This window comes from Cucumis sativus, chromosome 5 (genome assembly GCF_000004075.3).
Source record: "Cucumis sativus cultivar 9930 chromosome 5, Cucumber_9930_V3, whole genome shotgun sequence".
Taxonomy (NCBI): Eukaryota; Viridiplantae; Streptophyta; class Magnoliopsida; order Cucurbitales; family Cucurbitaceae; genus Cucumis; species Cucumis sativus.
The window spans coordinates 27,076,163-27,096,337 of record NC_026659.2 but is presented as its reverse complement, the minus strand read 5'-3'; the positions used below and the strand labels follow the sequence as shown (position 1 = coordinate 27,096,337).

Sequence of the window (20,175 nt, the reverse complement as noted above, 5' to 3'; positions counted from 1 at the left end):
TGCAAGTAAAGACACATCCTGTGTCACTATCTAAGTTGTTAAGATCTCTCTCTTTCATGCTAAGTGGAAATATTTATGTCATGGTCATGGAGGGCCTAAACAAAATTAAGCAAGTCAATTTCATTTTAAAATGTAATTTGTCAAACTAAATCATAAACTTTAATATGGACCCTTATGAAAAAAGGATCATATTCTTAGTTGAAATGGTATTATTTAGTAAATCCCTATTTTAGTATGTTAGGCTTTAACTTTGGACTTCAAAGAAAAGAAAAAAATGTTTCATTGCTTTGTCATTCATCTTTTATATGAAAAAAGTTTTCCTTAGATCTTTAATACTAATCGGTCAATTTCCATAGTTAGTATTAATTTATCAAATATTCTCATCTTTTAGACGTATGTTTCTTTTGTTACGTTATAACAATTATTATTAAACTTAAAAATACAATAATAATCAACTTGGATTAGCTCTTTGAATCTTGATGAGGTTGAAATTCTCTACACTTTGTTTACGAAAGTCCTCATTATTATTTGATTGAAGAAACTTATGAGATTTTAAGTTCATAATAAATTAAATAGTTCTCGATAAACTCATGAGATTTTAAGTTCAAACTAAATTAAATAGTTCTTTTTTCTAATGCGTTTATTGAGTTTTTTTTTCTTTTTTTTTTGAACTACAATCTCCATCCCAACTCTAAAATATTTTGTATTAATGGTTCTTTCTAAATTTATTTTGAACATTAAATTAAAATTTTGTAATACCCTAAAGCATATACAAAATTTTATTTTATGTCGAATATTTTTGTTAAATTTTCTTTGGCTATTTGATTATTGTGTCTATTTAATCCTTTAATACTCTAATATTTTACTATAGGTGTCTTTTATATTTATATAAAAATTTTAACTAATTTAACGATTTACTAAATACATAAACTTAAGAATAGAATTTAAAAAAAAAACAATAAATTCCCCATGCATATCCACAAAAACTTGTAGTTTCATTTCTATATATTATATTGTAGTTGTTATCAATTTATTACGATTAAAACATATTACAAACAAATCCAAAATGAAAAGTAAAAAAAAAAGGGGAAAAAAAAGGAGAAATTAATTTATAAATTAAACAATCCCAAAAATATTGCAACAAAATCTGAAAACAAAAGAGACGACCAAAATAATTCCAACTTAAAAGGGATCCAAAAACCCCAACAAATGTCAAAGACAATATTATGCATAAAATCAGCAATATATATATATATATATTTTTTAAAATCAAACTTTTTTTTTCTTGCATCACTTTGCAGTATAAATGGGGATACAACTGCAGCACATGCAAACCCTCTCATTAGGGTTTTTCTTTTAAAACTTCACTGCAACTCTGAAAAATTGAAAAAAGAAAAGAAAAGAAAAATCTCACACCATTTTTTAAGTCATAGTAAATAAATTCTTCTGTCATCCAGAAAAAAAAAAAAAAAAAAAAAACCATCATAGAAAAAGATCACCCTTTTATCTCCATACGAAAAAGATCAAAATTTTCAGTACTATATATATATATTATATATATATGGTATGAATATGATCATTACCAAAATTTCTCAAATAATAATAAAAAAAATAAATTAAAGGATATTATTATTATTAATGTTATTTGTAGTGGTGGTCCTTTGTCTTTTGATATTTGCTGAAGAAGAATCATGATCCCCTGCAGTTTTTTCAATGACAGCTTTAAGGGCATCTTGAATAATAGATGTAATATTGTGTTGTTGTTGTTGTTCTTCGTCAGCCGTTACGAACAAAACGTTTCTTAAACGACCACCAAGTGTTGTAATTTCAGCTTTGAGTGTTGTTAAACGTAAAGATTTGAGGGTTTTGATGAGATCAGGAAGAAGATCTGAACGGTCTTCACAGCAAAGAGAAGCCTTTATTACAAACTTGGCTGATGATGATATTGATCCATTATTACTTATCATCATCATCTCTTGTTCTGAAGCATCATCTACACTTACTTCATCAACTTCTGTTGGTATTGGACTTGTTTCCGCTATTATTGATGTTTGTCGTTTTAGCTCTTTCACGTGTTCTATTACTTCCGCTAACAATGATGCTTTGTCTGTCTGTACATACATACATACATACATATATCAGTTATTAATTCTCTATCGTTGTTAGGAGTTTCATCTCAATAATATTTATTTAGTATGCTTTACATAATGCACTTCCGTATATTAATTGGGAAACTATCAATGTTGTTAATTGTACAGTATCCATTACTACAACTGCCTAACAGTCCATCAACCCTTCTTCTATAGGGATATGTAACCTTTGTCGACAGGAAAATATTAGTCGATCTTGTGACATGTCGAGAGATGTTACCCATATTAGTACACGTCAATCAACAAATAATTCTACTTTTATTGATTGCAACATGTAGAGTTGGTAGGAGTAGGATATATGCCAATGCTACATCAATGGCATCAATGGCTACACTATCAACCAACGTGATTTTTCCGACCCCCACCCCCCAACAAAAAAAAATGGAAATCCATATCAAGGAGAGATGCAATTCTATACAACTTAGCTTAAACTAGAACATATTATTAATTATATAGTATATACTACTACCTAAAAGTTTTGCCAACATGAAAATGTTCTTCAACGGGTCTTGTCACATATCGTTAGTTTAGTATAGAATGTTGATTAGTAGATAATCTTATTTTTGTCCGTAGTAACATGTACCGTTGGCAGATCGAGTTAGGATCTGCCAACACTACATGAATAGTATAGCATCAATGGTTACACATGATATTTTTTGTCCCACAAATTTCATTACACCCGCATTGGGTGTAGGAAATTAACCCCCACAAAAAGGAAAAAAAACAACAAAAACAAAATAAAGAAGAAAAAGAATTAGTTGATATTTGAAAAGGCAAATAACTAAATTTTGGAAGATGGAATTGAGTTAGTTAGTGGGGCTGAGTTCATATAGAATAGATAGATAAGGGCAAACTCTAATAAGGAGGCAACTGACAGAGAATGGCTGAATTTTGTCTCTGTCTTTTATTTCCTTTTCATTTCTTTTAACATTGTTTTTTCCTTTTTTTTTTAGTTTTTGACTGACATTCCCCAACAAAATTTCCCAACCGAAAGCTTTATCCAACTGCAACTTTGGTTCCTCTTTATCATATCAACCAAAAACACAACATGTGATGACAAAATTTTAAGGAATATATAATTTTTTGTATTGTATAGGTTCAAAGATTGCAACTTTATCCAAAAATAACAATGCAAGAAGCTTAAGATCGATGTAAAAAACAAATAAAACCAAAGGGTATATATGAAAAAATCAATATAATAACATGTAGGAAATTAAAGGCAATAAAAATGCTTACTTTAGTGGTACTAGGGAGTATGCTCCTTAGCTTAGCAAGATGGTTGTTGATTCTTTCTCTTCTTCTCCTCTCAGCTTCACTATGGCTTTTAGAAGCTGCAAGAGCTTTAGCATCCATTATTTCTTGAGCACTCATTTTCCCAAGCTCAGCTTGTAGCCCAAAGGGAGCCGTGGAACCTGGATGAACCACCGGTCCTAGCGTCGTCGATATGATTCGACCCAGATGGTCAGCCGAAGATGGACCATCATAAGCAAATTGAAGACAATTAGGTGGCCTTCGGTTAAACAAACTACCATAAGACGACGATGAACATGATAATGATGTTGGTAGAGGCGGCGGTGGTGGGGGAGGGATCATAAACGGATTAAGCGACGACCACGGTTGCAGCATCGGAGGCATGACTTCGGGTGGAAAAATTAACCCTGATCTTCCAATTCCATGATGATGATGCTCTACTCCATACATCATATGATGATCGTTGTTGTTGTGGTCACCGTCGTTGTTTTGTAGTTGTTGTTGGTGGAGAAGAAGTTGTTCTTGAAACATATTCTCAATTGTTTGTGAACACTCTCCTTGATGTTGTTGTTGTTGATGATCCTCTTCTTGATCCTCTCCACACATATCACTCCAGAAAAAGTTCTTTTTTTCCTTTTTTTGTTTTTTTTTTTCTTTTCCTCTATGTAATTGTGCTAATAATTAATAAGAAAATAGCAAAAAAAGGTTTGGAAATTGAGCGTTAAATCCTCATCTATATCTCTATCATCTCTCCTTGTGAATTTCTTGTCATCTCTTCCCTTTTGGATATTAATCTTTTTTCCTTTTGAGTAATCTCTCTAGCTATATCTCTTTGCAAAATCTCTCCCACCACCATTCCAATATATAGAGAGCTCTTTTCTTTTTCCTCTCTCTCTCTCTCTTTCTCTCTCTATTTGCTTTACTTTCTTCTTACGCCATTATTCTTTGTCCATCCCCTATACCTTTTCTAGGGAGTGATATGAGAAAAAAGATGAGCTCTTTTTTATATTATAATTATTAAAAATAACTCACATAATTATTATATGCATATGACAAAAAGAATAAACCCCATTTTAATATAATGTAATAATGTTAATTATATATATATATATATATATATTTGTCGATATGCCTAGTTTAATGTGTGTTATCTTATAATATTAATTGTTTTATAAATGTGAAGTGAGAGAGAGAGAGAGAAAGAAAGAATGGGGAGAAACACGAACACATAAAAAGAAAGTGAACATACAAAAACATTGCTTTGTCGACCAAACAATGACAAAAAAGGGCCGAGAAGATCATTGTAGTAAAAAGCTTCCCTTTGGCTATTAACCTTTTTTCTTTCAAATTTTCCTTTCCCCTTTTCATTTCTTTTATTTTGTTTTTACATTTCTCACAACTTTAAATTTTCTTTTATTGCAATATACTTTGCTCATTTCATTTATTTTTTCTTTGTACCTCCAAAACATCATCTATACTTTATAGTCTTACATAAAGCTTTTTGACTATTTTAATAATACCACTTTTATGAAAAGTCCATTTTAATCCATTTACTTTTCTCTTTTCCTTCAAATATTATCATAACTTTAAATGTATTTATACAAATGCCTTCTTTTGTAATGAGACAATATTTCACTTAAGTAGTAAATTTTTAAAATATAAATACTAAAATAAAACTATTATTTAATTGTCTAATCGTAATTTATTATATAATAAATAGATTTTTAGAAAAAGATAATTGGATGAGAAAGTATAGTTTGTATCAAAGAATGGTTTAGGACCCACACATCGTTGTTCCATACTCTTAGCCAAGTCCACGCCAACCCTTTTTGCTTCCTTAAGACCATGTAATCATTGTGTCTTGGAACACACTCCATATCCTTCTCTCTTTTTCTTTTCTTTTCTTTCTTTTCTTTCTCTCTTTTAATTTCTTCTTATGATCTCTCATAAATTCATACAAACACAAAAGTAAAATTTCTCGGTTTCAGCCATCTTTGTGTGCATTAATCATGTTTGGGTTTATCTTGATTCTTAGTGGGGTGCTCATTTTGAAATGTGTTTATCAAAATTAATAGGAATTTTTAATTTCATAAAGTACCAACCTTTCTTCATTAAAGGCTTTTGGGAAATATAAGAACATAATAATCCTTAGTTTGCTCTCTTTATTAATTTTCTTTTAGACCCAAGGGAGTGCCTTTGAATCAACGTCAAAAAAAACCCTATTTTCTTAGCGAAAAATTCAAGCTAGTTTTTCAAGTGTAGTTATGAGTGCTATTCATTATTGTTAAGGACATTCCTGTGCTTTCACACAATTTAATATATATCATCCCTTTTATTGTAGGTAGCAAATTTAAATACGAAACATGGTCAAGTGGATGCAATATTCTCAATCATTTTCTCTAAATTCTTTTGTACTTTACTAACATATTGTTATTTGTGAACTATGTAATTAAATCTCAGGTTCATTATATATTGTTTACACTTATTCATAACCGTATGCATTATCAATCTATTTCATTTATAACAAAAATTTATTAAATTCACATATTACATATCATCATCACATCAAACATCATATAAACTAAAATTGATTGTTTGTTACCATAAAGACTGAGGAAACGTCTTCTTTATCTAGTCAACACAAGACATGAGTCGCACCATACCAATTGATAACATAATTGTGAGGTAAACAAAAAAAAGCTAATGAAATGGGAGGCAGTAGGGGAATAATAGATGTTTGGAGTGACTTTATTGAAACAATGCACGGTTCTCTAAGGGTCTTAGCTTTTTAATTTAGAACACAAATTCCACTGTTAGCCGAACTCTACACACCAACACAATCAAAACCCTCTAGCCTACACCCTAACCTCAACTGTGCCCTACTCTTCCTCTATTATATATATATATATAAAGAAATAAAATCTCATAATATATACATATACATATGCTGTATGCATATATATATATATATAAATATATATATTGGCTTGCGGCAAAAAGAAGACACACACACATATATATAAAAGGAATTAGAAAGGCGTGAAGGGTGTTGGCCGGCAACTTCTGGTAATCAAACAGTTACGTTTGCAGAGCATGGGTTACAAAAAGCATACCATAAATCATTAAAACGAATTTCACTATTTTTTCCTCTTTTTTTTTTCTTTTTTCTTTTTCACTTTTCAATAACATTATTTAATAAATTTTTTCAGGTTTATGTGTATTTATATTTATAGAAAGAGAAAAACTCAGTTTTTGTCTTAATTAAGCATATTGTCACATCCAATCAAAAGTCGCCTTCTTGAATATGAGATTACATTGAAAAGAAATTAAAAAGTTTTTATCTTTTATTTTTTGTTTTTAATTAATTAATTAGAATAAGAAGGTGTATGTATGAAAGTACAAACACTTTGATTTATGGTCAGCAACCATTGTCTATTTGTCTTGTTTTTGGGTTTAACTTTTGTTTCTCTTTTGAGTTTGAAAGAGTCTTGAGCACGGGTGTTGTTGCATTGCATGGTTATCTGTGAAAATTTCTCTTTTACTCTTATATATATATACACACACACATATATATATATAATCGGTTTGTGTTGTGAGTGTTTATCAATTGTGTCTTTTTATTTTTAAATATATGTATGTCCAAAGTTGGGGACTTTCTATTCTACTCAGAAAGTAAACATTATTAATTCGGTGGAAATGGAAGACTTGGTTTTGTGTGTTCAGGTGTGGCAGGGGAAATTTGGGACATATATTAATTATTAACTACGTGATGTATAACTCAAAAATATATGCAGTAAACCTCAGCTTCGACCAGATATTGTTTAATGTTAAATGCAATATTAAACAATGGTGAATTGTTGAACTAATTGTATGAGGAAATAACGTTGTGATGTTGTTTGGAAAACATATCCTTACAATATCGTAAAATCGTTGTTTGAAGAACATATCATTAAGATGTTGTTAAGAGAGCATGTCGTTATATAACGTAAATTATAATGTATGTGAAATATTGTTTACTACAAGAAATCACACCATGTTTTTTAATAAAAACTTTCTTGGAAAAAGTTAAAATTAGGTTGATCACATTAGCTCAATTTTAAGTAAATTTAAAAATAACATTATTACTTAAGTTTATATATATAATTAAATCATACTATTTATTTATTATAAAGATGTAGAGAGGATTATAATAAGAAGTTGTTAAGTTGTCACATGTGTATTGTATCCCACATAAACAATAACATATTCTTGTGGGAAATCTTTATTGAATGAGCAGTAATTAATTAACATTATTGATTACCCTACAACAATATTGTAAGTAATTTTCATCATGTAATTGAGATTTATGGATAGGCAAATTGTTCCAAGAAGTTCACTTGCATGCCATTATTAATTAGAAAAATTCTTTTGATGTAATGTAATATTATAATAAACTGATAATTAAAAATGAGTATTGATTGAAGCAAAGAATAATGGCATAATATATAGGTACTTTAATTTGTTTAAGATCAATTATTAAAAAGTTGGAAACTTGTGAATATTTTAGAAAGAATCGGACAACATTATATTTCCATTGCGAACTAAAATCATGTGGGTCACTTGAATTTGAAGTGATCGTACGTATATAAAATATGAAGAGCAAGAACTTTACTAAATGAAGTCCACTTGAAAACCCGTCAAATCAAACTTAACAATTAATAAAACTATATATAGGTTGCATTCTGGATTACATCTAAATATTTTCTATTTTGAAAAAAAAAATTGACATGTGACAACGGGATAGAAAGCAAAAAGATAGTACAATGGCCAATTCAAATTTGAAGGCATTGGTGCTTAACATTTCATGTGGATGAGGTGCATCTAAAATTCCACATGCACCGATTAGAGTGGAAGGGAATACTTATGCGTATATAAATGAAGACAAAATTATCTCCCTCCGTATATGAAATATTTTGAGTGGATTTTTTAAATGAAAACTATGAGGATTTAAAGTATACTATTTTTCGTGTAATTTAGTCGTGTTGGTTGAAATTAATCCTCAAATTAGTTTTGAACAAAGAGAAGCCTGTAATGGACATTATTATTGGAGCACAAGGAAGTAATAATAACATATCTTTATTTGTGAGGAGAGTTGTTGATTAACAGTGGTTGTGCTAATTGTGTTGATACAAGATGAATTGGATGTGTGCGTTGGGATGAACAGTAAACTCTCATGGTCGAGATTTCTTTAGATGTTACTTTGAGGATGGTTAGGTACAAACAAGGTTTCATATGGATTGATTAAGAAAAAAAAAATCATAGGTATATATATTATTGAAGATAGTGATTTCCATTGATATGAGGTCTTTTGAGTTAGTTTTTTAAAAACAAACCGTAAGAATTTATGTCTAAAATGAATAATATCATACCATTACAAAAATAGATAAATATTACGTTTAGTTAATCACTTTTACCGTGTGAGAGAATGAATATATAAAATTAAAGAGAAGCAAGGTTTGCCATCTGCAAAAAAAAATGAGATTGTATATCTTGAGAAAATCTTTAGAGCACATGAATTAACAACCCATGCTAATGATTTAGGGTTGTGTTTGTAGTGTGTCTTTTTGTGTACAAATTTTTATATGAAAGTCACATTCAATGAATTGATGATAACTTCACTTCCCACTAGCCAAACCTCCACAACCCACGAGAGAAAAATTAAGGGCCATTTTGGTGGGTTTTATAATGACATCAATCCTACTCTATCATGACGTTGCTTCCCTTTCAGCCAAAATTCTTTACTTACAAAATTCATAATACCTCTTTTATGGCCTTTTCACTATTTATCATGACAGTTGCTCTGAATTTCCTTTGCACTAAGCCTCAGCCTTTCATTTCATTTCTGTCTATGCAAAACCTCATCAAGCCCCTCAACCTTTTCCTTTCCATTTAGGTGAGAATATAATCTAATTTTTCCTAACTTTTATTATTAATCTTCATGACTCTTTTTCTTGTATGATCAATCAAAATCAGACATTGTAATTATGTATTGTATCAATGTAAACAAAATTTTATGATATTTTCATGATTATATCCTTTATCTTTTATCTCTCCTTTTCTTTTCTTATTAATATATTTGTATGTCTAGGGTTTGATTTAGCTAGCTGGCTTGGCTTTCTTGTTCACACTTGAAAGAAAAAAAAAAATTAAAGGAAATCATGAAGTGAGCAACTCTCTTTTTCTATTGGTTAAAATTAATTATTTTAATCCATAAAATTAATGGTTTGGTTTGGTCATGAATTAGCTTGCTGGGCAACAAACAAAAAATGTAAGTTCTCAAGAAGGTTTGATATGTTAAGAGACAATCAAATCTATAAATTAAATTATTATAAAGTACCCCTTTTATGTTTCATGCTTTCTGTTGCTTCTTAATTAATTAGCTCATTTTTGTTACTTTTTGTAAAACAGACAATAATTATGAAAAGAAAATGTTATCATAGATAGGTTCTAAATTAAACCCACAACTCATCATCACCTCTCTTTCTCAGCTTTCTCTCGTAGGAAAATATTTATTTTCAGCTGTCAAATTTAATTAATTTAACAGTGAAATAAATGTCTTTAACAATTAAAAAAAAAATGGTAGGATATTAAATCTTGATTAGATAAAATTAAACAAAGCATACGCATCCATAATCTGTGAGAGTGTTTAAGATTAATTACATACATGACAAGAGGAATTAAGCCAACCTTAGAATTTCCATCAATATTTTAAATGACAATATTTTAAAGGAATTAAGCCAACCTTAGAAAATTAATTAAAAACATTCTTAGATGATTTATCCTATTTTAAATTTCTATCGTACTAAATTTATAGAGCCAAAATATTAGTATTAGTTAATTTGTAGACTCTGAAAAGACAACACTAATATTATGTAGAGTGTGATTGTAACACAATTAAAAAAGTGATCAACAAATATTTATCTTAACAAGTCCCAGTTTCAAATGCAATTTGTATTAAATCAACATAATTAAAAAGAAAAATAGAAAAAGATTGTAATGTGTTAATGTTATAAAGTAAGACAATTCCTAGTGAAATATTTGATTGGTGTGATAGTTAGAAGTCAAAGTATGTTCAATTCAAGCAAAGAAGTATGAAGATTATTCAAGAGTTTTAAAAAACACCTCTTTATAATTAATCCATTCTCCAAACGACATGTCGTACTTCACCAAACAACAAAATATAATGACACGTCGAATCAACTCCATTCAAACCCCAGTGGATCACTACGTGTCATATTCCTCTACGTCTGAGGTGTCCCTTTGTGTATTAATTAAAACAACCCACGTAGTATATACATACAATACATACATTCCAACAAATATACGTAATTTTAGTTTCTCACTATTTTCCACCCTTACAATTTAAACAACTAGAGAAAGAGAAATCAAAATTGAAAACAATGATATCTTCATAAAATCCCATCCAGAAAAGGAGAGGGAAAAAAAAAAAACGATGAAATAGGGTTGTAATTTACCATACTAGTTACACCCATAGTTAACCTTCGAATATATTTACATTGTTAGAGTTGGTATGAACTTGATGGACCATAACAGGAAGAAGATATATATCTCCAAAATGGTGGGCATTGGGGGCTACCAAACTTGTGCATAGAATAATTAAAACACCCTCCACTCAAGAAAACCCTATTCACTGAGTACATATAAATCCAACCCAAACAACAAAATATGCTTTATTTTGTCCTTTAAATGATAAGAATCGGACGCAAATAGGATGCAATAATTAAAAACAAAAACTCCCCTTTTTGATCTTTTAGCCTTTTATAAAGTTTTGAATTGTTTACATTGAAGAAAATTTAAGAGTTTGAAAAACGTAACTATAATACACTCCCAACATTTGGCACACCAATATTTGAAAACTATGGTTCTCAATCAAATTAATTACTAATTTTTATTTAACTACAAACACACAGATCAGAACTAAACATGATGATCAACACTTACCCACTTGAGATTTGAGTGCATTACACCTCATTTCTTTGTCAATTACCCACTTACAGAAAGAAAAAAAAAAACACACACACACATTTCACAATACTAAAATTTAATTATTAAAAAAAAAATCCAAACTTTACAACCTCTCATCCCATTATCATAGTTTTCCCACTCATAACTACCAAATTAATTTCTATTTATATCTCTATGATATTGTTAATCATTTTTATAAACTTGAATTATTAGCCACTAAAGAAGATTAAACAAATTAAAACACCTTTTAATATATATACCTATATAAGTTGGCTAAAGGTTTGAAGGAAATGGGAAGAAAGTGGGCCAAATTCAAAATCCATTATCTATGAGTTTTGGGCCATGGATATATAAGTCCATTTGAGGTATAGAGGACATTAGTTAAATTAAATTAAATGGTGATAATATGAAAAAGTTGAAACTCTCCTTGGAATTATATATATAATTGAACAGCAATAATATGTAGATGTTAGAAAGATTTGATTTAGCAATGTTTGGCTTTTAGGGAGCAATAATGTATGCCCACAAAAAAATAAAAGCACTAGATTTGGATATTACCCTTACAAAAGGAAAAATGATGGCTACAGTTTCCACCTCTCTCACACTCTATCTGTTTAATTTAGGACTTTTGGCAGATCTTTGACCAAGTCTAATACCCCTATATCAATTTCTATTTTTCTGCCTCCAATTTCATGTACATTAAATTTTGCTTAAAAGTTAAAAGTCACCTCAGATGTTGTTCAGTTTAAAACAATAGACGACATAATTAATGTAGCTAAATGTGAATAGGACATGTAATTAATTAGGTTGTGTCATTTGGATCATGTCAATAGGATGCATTAAATTTTCATAAAGTTAACATCATTCATTCACAATGAAGACTATGGATATATATGATTCCATTATGTTACATGATCCAAATTGATAGATTATTGGCAAAGTAAAAAAGTGAGAATTGTTATGCCATGTATTATGTACTGCTAAATCAACCAACCTCTTAAACAATTTACTTTCATAGTATATATATGTGTTAGTTTATTAGTTTACTTACAAGATGAATCTAACGAGTAAATAGTTTCTTAGAGTGGTTAAGTTATGCTTCAAGTAGATACTCGAAATTAAAGGAGTTGTTTCTAATCTTTTAGTTGATCATTTAATTTCTTACGGTGGTTAAGTTATGCTTCAAGTAGACTAATTAATTATGATGAAGATAGATGTTTGAGTGTTTTTTTTCATCATCTAAGTAATTATATTTTAAATTTAAATATAAAGAGGCAAATTACATTTTCTAATACATTTGGAGAGGTACCAAGATTTGATTTTCAATTTAATAGATCAGTAAGTTTGTAAAGAGTTTAAGGACAGATTAAAGACAAAATTGAAGTTTCAATAACTTTATTAGATATTTTAAAATTTTAAGGAATTTATTTAAGACCCAAAATTGTAAGTTTGTGTATAAAACATTATATTATCTACTTCATAATAATAAATTGGGGTGCCTCAAAATTCACTCTTCAATAATATATCTTATAATATATCTTAGTTATGGATATCTACATTTTGGTATAAAGAACACGATTAACAATTAATCGATCTCCACTCTCATCTTCATGGTACGTGTGTGGTTTGAATCTTCTACCTTCGATTGTACTAAATAATAGAAGAATAAGACTTTCGTGGTAATTCTAGCAATAAATCGACTATATCTAAAGCAAGGAGGAGGTTATTGTCACTCTTGTGTTAATGATTAACTGCTCTTTCTTCTGTCTATAAAACATATTATCACAGTGCTTGTAAACTATATAAATTTTTGCTTGAATTATCTATTGTTTAACCTTTCCTGTGTATTTTTAATCGTTGATTTCAAAATAATATATGTATTTCACATATTAAAATGTCTTGTTAGAGAAGTAGGTTTATAGTAAGGCAATGGAGTGTGACAGTACGAAAAGCAAGTGATCTCGTTGTTAGGCTGGCTAGTGTATGTGTGTATGTAATCTACAAACATTTTTTCTTTTGGCTTTTAACTTGTTTTTATTTAAAAATGGAGCAGTCAAAGAATTTTGATGTGACCTTCAGTCTCCTGCTCAGACATATTATAATAACGATAATAAAACTACTCTAAATTGTTAAAAATAAGTACATTCTCAACCTCCATGTTTTACCCATATTCTTTCAAAATTGTCAGATTACCATAACATTTTATAAATGTTTCAAAACCATCAAAAGAGAAATCATCGATTAAACAGACTTGAAACACACTATATTTACACCATTTTCATATTTTTCTTCTACCAGTGGTTCTGCAACACTTATGAAAAAGTTTAACAGCAATGTTCGTACTTGAATCTCATCCATTATTGTGGGTATCCAGTACCCTTAACCTCTAGCTTGGTCTCAACTTTGTTTAAGTTGTCCTGCGTGTGGAAAAGATATCCTCGCACATTCATGTTTGATGTCGAGCCCATTGCACTACAGTGCTAAAGTTAGTAATATGAATGATTAACTGCACTATAATGCTAAATTTAGTACAAGTCAATTCTCTAGTACACTTCTAAGATTGCCTTGAACAAAACCTTATTGGAGTTATATTGCAACTTTGAGAATATATAGATAATTTTAGACAAATGACAAAATGTTCCAGGATAGTTCGGATAGTAATTTCACCTAAAAAAACTCATCTTTTTACCTAGAGAGGTTAAAGTAGGCTCAAAATGTACGTAATTTTGGCGGTCTACCATTCGGCATTCAAATTATAAATGGCCTCTTTTCATTTATTCTCACACACACTCTCTCTCTCTCTCTCTCTCTCTCTAGGTATATGAGTTATGTCCACTCTACTCTCCAATATTATTTGAATGTTTTTGTTTTGGAGGAGTCCTTTCTTTCTCACTCGTCTCTATCACTTCCTTTTTCTAAAATTAATTCGATTAGTTGCTTTCAATTCTATCCTGAATCACGTGAGATGTCTCCATTTCTTCTACTCCTCCTCTCAATCAGAATTTCAAATAATCTCGTAATTTCATTACAAACATTTCATTTTTCAATTCTTAACCAAATTATAAGAATTTACTACTTTCCATCGAAACTTAATGATTGTTCAAAGTAATAAAGGTATATCCTCGGTTGAATATGTAGTTTCTCTCATCTTCTTCTTCATCATTTCACTTCTTTTTTTGTTCCCCACCTAGAATTGGACTGATCTTTTGCATTAGAGGTTCCTAACTTTGGAAAATGCTTGCTTCCTCTAACCCCAATCAAATCTCTTCATTTCCATTTATGAATCAAAGTACTACTTCAATTGAGAAATCCATCATCCAAATCCATGATGAAAATCATGATGATGGTCAAAACCCTATGTCTAGATTATTTGAACAACAAATCCACCCACCATCCTTACAACTCATAGATTGCTCCAATTACAACTACAACAACAACTACTTCAACCCTTTTCTTGATGATCATCAGGAGTTCATTTTGGGCCACATTTTGTATTCTCAAAAACATCAATTACTTGCAAACAATTCTGATCAAATTGGAGTTATTGAAAGTAGCAATAACACCAACAACAATGAAGCAGCAGCAACAACAACAACCCATAATTATTCCTCCCAAAACAAAGCCAAAACCGATCATAGTTCACAAAAAATTCCCATTTCTAGAAAGAGATCGTCAAGTGTGATGAAGAAGAAGGATAGGCATAGCAAGATCTGCACTTCTAAAGGGCCAAGAGATAGAAGAATGAGGCTTTCACTTGAAATTGCAAGAAATTTCTTTGATTTACAAGACATGCTTGGGTTTGATAAAGCAAGCAAGACAGTGGAGTGGCTTTTTACAAAATCAAGAAGTGCAATTAAAGAGGTCAAGGAGAAATACTTATCAGAAGCGAAGTCCAAAAGCTCGTGTTATTCTTCAACTGATCTTGTAACAAATTTATACAAGGAAGTGTTACCTAGTGGGAAAAAGAGAAGAAGGAGATTAAGAATTGTTGATAAAGAATCAAGATATAAAGCAAGAGCCAGAGCGAGAGAGAGAACGAGAGCAAAGTCGATTCAACGCGGTTTAGAGGTATCAAAATCAAATCTTGAAGGAAACCCAGATGGTGTTCGTAAAATGGGGGATTTTAGTGAAGAAATTAGTGGCAACAAAAGAAAGACTAGTACACATGTTTCACTTTGTGAAAATGAGAAAGTTTTGGGGTCAGAGGAGAAAAACTCAGATTCTTTGATTATGGATAAAAGGGTTTCAAAGGAAATATGCTCTGATGAGATTCATCTTCTGCCTGATTCTTCCATGGATATGCCCACCCTGTCCTTGGACACCATGAAAGCTTCATCTGCAGGTAATTTGTCCAGAATTAGGGTTTAGTACAAAAAAAATTATTTTCCTTTTTCAAATTCAAATGTCATCTTTGAAATAGTTATGGATATCTTGTTGGTTTGAATTTAGTAAAGTTATCACCTTAGTTCAGGGACATGTTTCTTATAATTTAGTTCATTTTGGGAATGATAATATTAAACTTGATAATTAACCTAAGGGAAGTGCCTTAGGTTAAAAATAGAATTAGAATTTTTCCTATAAAATTGGGTGTTCAGCTTTGTAGAAGATCAAGTTATTAGAATTAAAAAATAATCTTATTCCAACTGAAGGGGAAGTGGTTTACAGTTTTTTGAAAGAAAAAAAAAGTACTTTACAATCTATTTCTCAGCCACACTCAAAATCCCAGTTACCCATTTTGGATAAAATTTCCAATTTTGCCAAAGCACAAAACCCTAGTTCATTTATTAGGCATTTTCTTTTTCATTCAGAATCTAACGTTATAAATACAGCATACAGGGTATTTGTAACTTTTTTTAAGAAAAATTTTAAAGGCTATTTGTAATTATAATTTTAGGGTTAGTACACCTTTATCATATTTAGATTCTTTTTCATTTACTAAGTTTTAAAATATTAATTAGTGTTTTATATATAATCTTCTTAACTATTCTGATATTGACATCAAATTCTGAATCCTACACTTTTGTTGAATTTCTGCCAAAATAATTAAAAATTAGAGCTTATTATATCTTTCACAAACTTTTCTTTTTTAATTATTCAATAACATGCTAATAGCTTTATGTCATTTGAACTATGGTAACATATAATTTTCTATTTGAATTTAAGGTTGCAAGTCAGTAGCTAATATATGCATGAATAAATAATTAATAGGATGGACAATATATACAGAAATTAAAATCAAGAAGAACATTAATCAGATGAACCTCTTGTTTGCAGGATTGAAATTGTTGGAACTAGATGAAGTTGATGGTGTGTTGATCTTCTATGGAGAATGAAGATGCAAGAAATTGAAATCCTAATAGTACAAGATTGAAGAAGCTTTATAATTAATTTGTAACTTCAGACAGAAGTATTTAATTAAGGTATTTTCTCATTGCAATGAATAAATGTTTTTTTAGTTAGGGAAATTAAACTATATATTCATCAATCAACTGTCTTCTCAAGCCCTTCTAGTTTCTTTTTTCTTTTTCTTTGGTGGTACTTGTATCTATTAATAATGGTGTGGGGGAATCCATGGGTTGCCCTAGCTTGTAATTTGTACATATATTAGTGATCTATATCATTTTCATTTTTACTAAAGTTATCTTTGTCCTTTGGGTGACAATTTTTCTTTTGAAATGACTCATTTGATAATAATTTCATTGTGATTTTTCAAAATTTCACATAGAGAATAATAAAAGATCAAAATCAAAATAGCCATAAAATGTGACTTAGGGCATCAATGAAAAACTTTATTTAGGAGTGGCTTTTGAAACCTTTTCAAAATTTTGATGTACTATTTTGGTACGAAGGTTGAAAATTAATTATAACTGGGAAACAATATACAATACAATCCATTTTCAATACATATTTCAACTAAGTTTTACCCTACCTAGGTCAATTTACATATCTCCCTGCCGGTTTTCTAGCACAACAATTGAGGATAGAGATATTTAAACTATAAAGCTCATTATTAATGGTAAACGCATATGTGAGTTGAGCTAAACTTTTGTTACTTTACGTGTGTATTTTCTTATTATAATAACTACGCACATGAAGATCAAAATCATCCATCTATGACCTAGTAGGTAATGTATTATACATTGTGTGTGGGTTTGGAATTGCATCGTTTAAAAGGCTAACAAATCCAAATTGAAGGCCTTATACACAGCTTCTAAATAATTTCCAATTTGGAAGAGGGGAGCAATAATATGGCAGATGTCATTAAGCTAGCCAAATTTGTAGCCTACAAAGACAAGGAAGAATTTTCTTTTTATTTAAGTTCTTCACATATATTATATTCTTATGTTTGGTGATCAGTATTTTGAAGGAGTTTTTTTTTTTTTAATAAACACTAATGTGGGAGAGTTTATTATTAGCTTTCCAAATTAGTTTTATTATTAAAGATAGATTTTTAATATTGTCTCATATATATTATAACATTTTTCCAATTTGGTCCCTTTCATGGTGAATGTTTATGTACGCAATTCTTGTAGTTTAGTGAATTGAAAGATGTAAAGATGAGAAAATTTTCAAAGTCTAAGATAGAAGTGTCTTTAATTCCTCCAAATTTCAAGTTTTCTTAATTATAGTGTGTCCTATTTCCTAACTAATTTCATCGAATTCATAAAGTATTATGTGTCATGTAATTATATTTGTTATGACCCAATTTTAGCATTATTTCACCGCTATATTAGTTAAATAAGTAATGTTAACTAAGTTAACCAAACTACGCCTTATATTTGATTCCGTAGGTGATGAAGTAAAATCTTCATATGCCTAAGCAAAGAGTGATCCCTACCGTAAAATTTTGAAATGGTGAGTAAAATCTTGTGCTTTGAAAGAGTTCATAAACTTCCTGGAGCACAGAGAAAATAAAGGATAAAAGAAAATTCAATAGCCTATCTTGTTTTTAGAAAAATTATAAGTGTAAATTGAAACGTCAAGTCGTATTACTACACGAGCTTAGCTCAACTAGCATCCAAGTATACTATGAGACATGTAGTTTGAATCTTCTACTTCAATTGTCGATAGCTATAAACTATATATCAGCTTCAATTCTATTAAACCAACCCTACATGGAGTGTAGTGAAAGAACTAAAGTGTATTTTTTTTTTCTTCCTGTTGGGATAACTATGGAATGGGAGATTGAACCTCTGATCTCTTGAGACGGAGGTTATACTAATAACCCTAAGCTAATTTTGATAAAGATCAACATGATAAAGAACAAACTTTTCATAGAGTAGAGAGTGAAGAAATGTTTGGTATGGTTAGTAAAGAGACTTTAGATTCTTAAACACAATGACAATCCATGCAAACACTTGTTGCTCATTTTTTATCAATTGTTGGTATATTGTTTTAGCTACTCCAACGAAATCTCAATAACAAACGTATCAAAAAAACTGCCATTTCAAGAAAATATATAAAAACATGAGTCATCTTGTTGCTGATACAAGAAAAGTAATAGAGAAGTAAAGTATAAAAGCAGAAGTACCTTTGTTTAGGTTGCCATTGATGTGAAAATTAAACAGCAACTTCAGGGGAAACACCCACTCTATGTAAGACTCAATTGATACCAATATGGACATTTAATTTACCATTTGAAGAAAATGGAAGATCGATAAAGAACATTTAATTAGGAAAGGGAAAGGGAAAGGGAAAGGGAAAGTATATGTAGTGAGAAGCTAACATGAAGGGAAGGACTGACAATATTACACAATACGTGGAGAGCAGAAACAGACCAAAGTGACTGATAAGTGGCCTAAAAAGTCAAGCACAAGCTAGAGGCATGGCATTTGAAGTTGATGTGACATATTTCTTTTTGGCACTCCTTTTGGTTGTAAGTTCTGTAGTTGAAAGTTTAAAATCAGAGTGGAAATTTGATTTAAAGTGAGACTTACGGAATCTTGAGAAGCTTTTGTTTCAAACATCAGACATGTGAACAATATCTTATGTACAAAATCTGGATCTTAAGCTTGTTAGCTTCCTTTTCCATCTTTAAGTACATTAATGAAACTCAGAAGGGTAGAAATATATCAACTTTTTTCTTATCAGAACTACAATTCACTATATGAGTAAGAGAGAGAGGGGATTAAAAACAGGAAGAGAACAGATTGTTTAACATGTACTGACCTGAAAGCTTGGAAGAATTCATATGGTGCAGATATTCTTGGTTACCACCCACAAGAATGTCAAGAAAAAAAGCACATGATCAATCCCCACCAATAAAACAGGACAATACAATGAAAGAGACTGTTCAATAAAAAGTGAACATGAAATTAAAAGTGCTGCAATATCAAGCTAATAAACAGCATCCCATAAATGCTGAGAGATGTTATATCAGGGTTTCTTTTTCCTCTTTCTCTTGAGGCTGTGAAGGAGGAGGGATGGTCTGAACTGACAGATGGCAGCTCTTGACTGTCCTTCCTTTTATCGTAATCAGGTTAGTTATTTTGGATTAAGATATGCTTACCAAAGTTGCGTGATCCTATTGCAGTCAGTGATAGGGTGATTCAGGGTCTGGCAGTATTGTCTGACTAAGAACACCATATCCTATTTTTAAATGCAAAAATCTTCTGTTTAGAAGAAAAGTGAAGGAGAATCAGAGCAGAACTGCCAGATTTTTAAAGACTCTGCCTGTTTCTCATTACTACCGTCACTGTTAAGAGCGTAAAGTAAAGCCATTGCTAAGATATGTATCCATGGTAGGCAA

At 30.2% G+C, this 20,175-nt stretch overlaps 2 protein-coding genes across 2 annotated transcripts; one reads left to right on the top strand and one right to left on the bottom strand.

The window, feature by feature from the left end:
- Positions 1–1,224: 1,224 nt before the first annotated feature.
- LOC101214615 (transcription factor bHLH30) lies at positions 1,225–4,324 on the bottom strand. The gene is made up of 2 exons (XM_004135362.3): positions 3,387–4,324; positions 1,225–2,111 (listed from the first exon to the last, which is right to left on the bottom strand). The coding sequence occupies exons 1-2, from the start codon at positions 4,005–4,007 to the stop codon at positions 1,617–1,619; spliced, it is 1,116 nt and encodes a 371-aa protein (XP_004135410.3). The 5' UTR covers positions 4,008–4,324; the 3' UTR covers positions 1,225–1,616.
- A 9,937-nt stretch (positions 4,325–14,261) lies between these two features.
- On the top strand, positions 14,262–17,063 carry LOC105435582 (transcription factor TCP18). The gene is made up of 2 exons (XM_011657455.2): positions 14,262–15,768; positions 16,701–17,063. The coding sequence occupies exons 1-2, from the start codon at positions 14,661–14,663 to the stop codon at positions 16,757–16,759; spliced, it is 1,167 nt and encodes a 388-aa protein (XP_011655757.1). The 5' UTR covers positions 14,262–14,660; the 3' UTR covers positions 16,760–17,063.
- Positions 17,064–20,175: the final 3,112 nt, after the last annotated feature.

Bases quoted from the DNA above. Each gene is read 5' to 3' on its own strand.
- LOC101214615 (XM_004135362.3), bottom strand. From the start codon at position 4,007: ATGTGTGGAGAGGATCAAGAAGAGGATCATCAACAACAACAACATCAA. The intron at 2,112-3,386 runs GTAAGCATTTTT...ATGTATGTACAG, and splicing joins TACTCCCTAGTACCACTAAA to ACAGACAAAGCATCATTGTT.
- LOC105435582 (XM_011657455.2), top strand. From the start codon at position 14,661: ATGCTTGCTTCCTCTAACCCCAATCAAATCTCTTCATTTCCATTTATG. The intron at 15,769-16,700 runs GTAATTTGTCCA...TCTTGTTTGCAG, and splicing joins CATGAAAGCTTCATCTGCAG to GATTGAAATTGTTGGAACTA.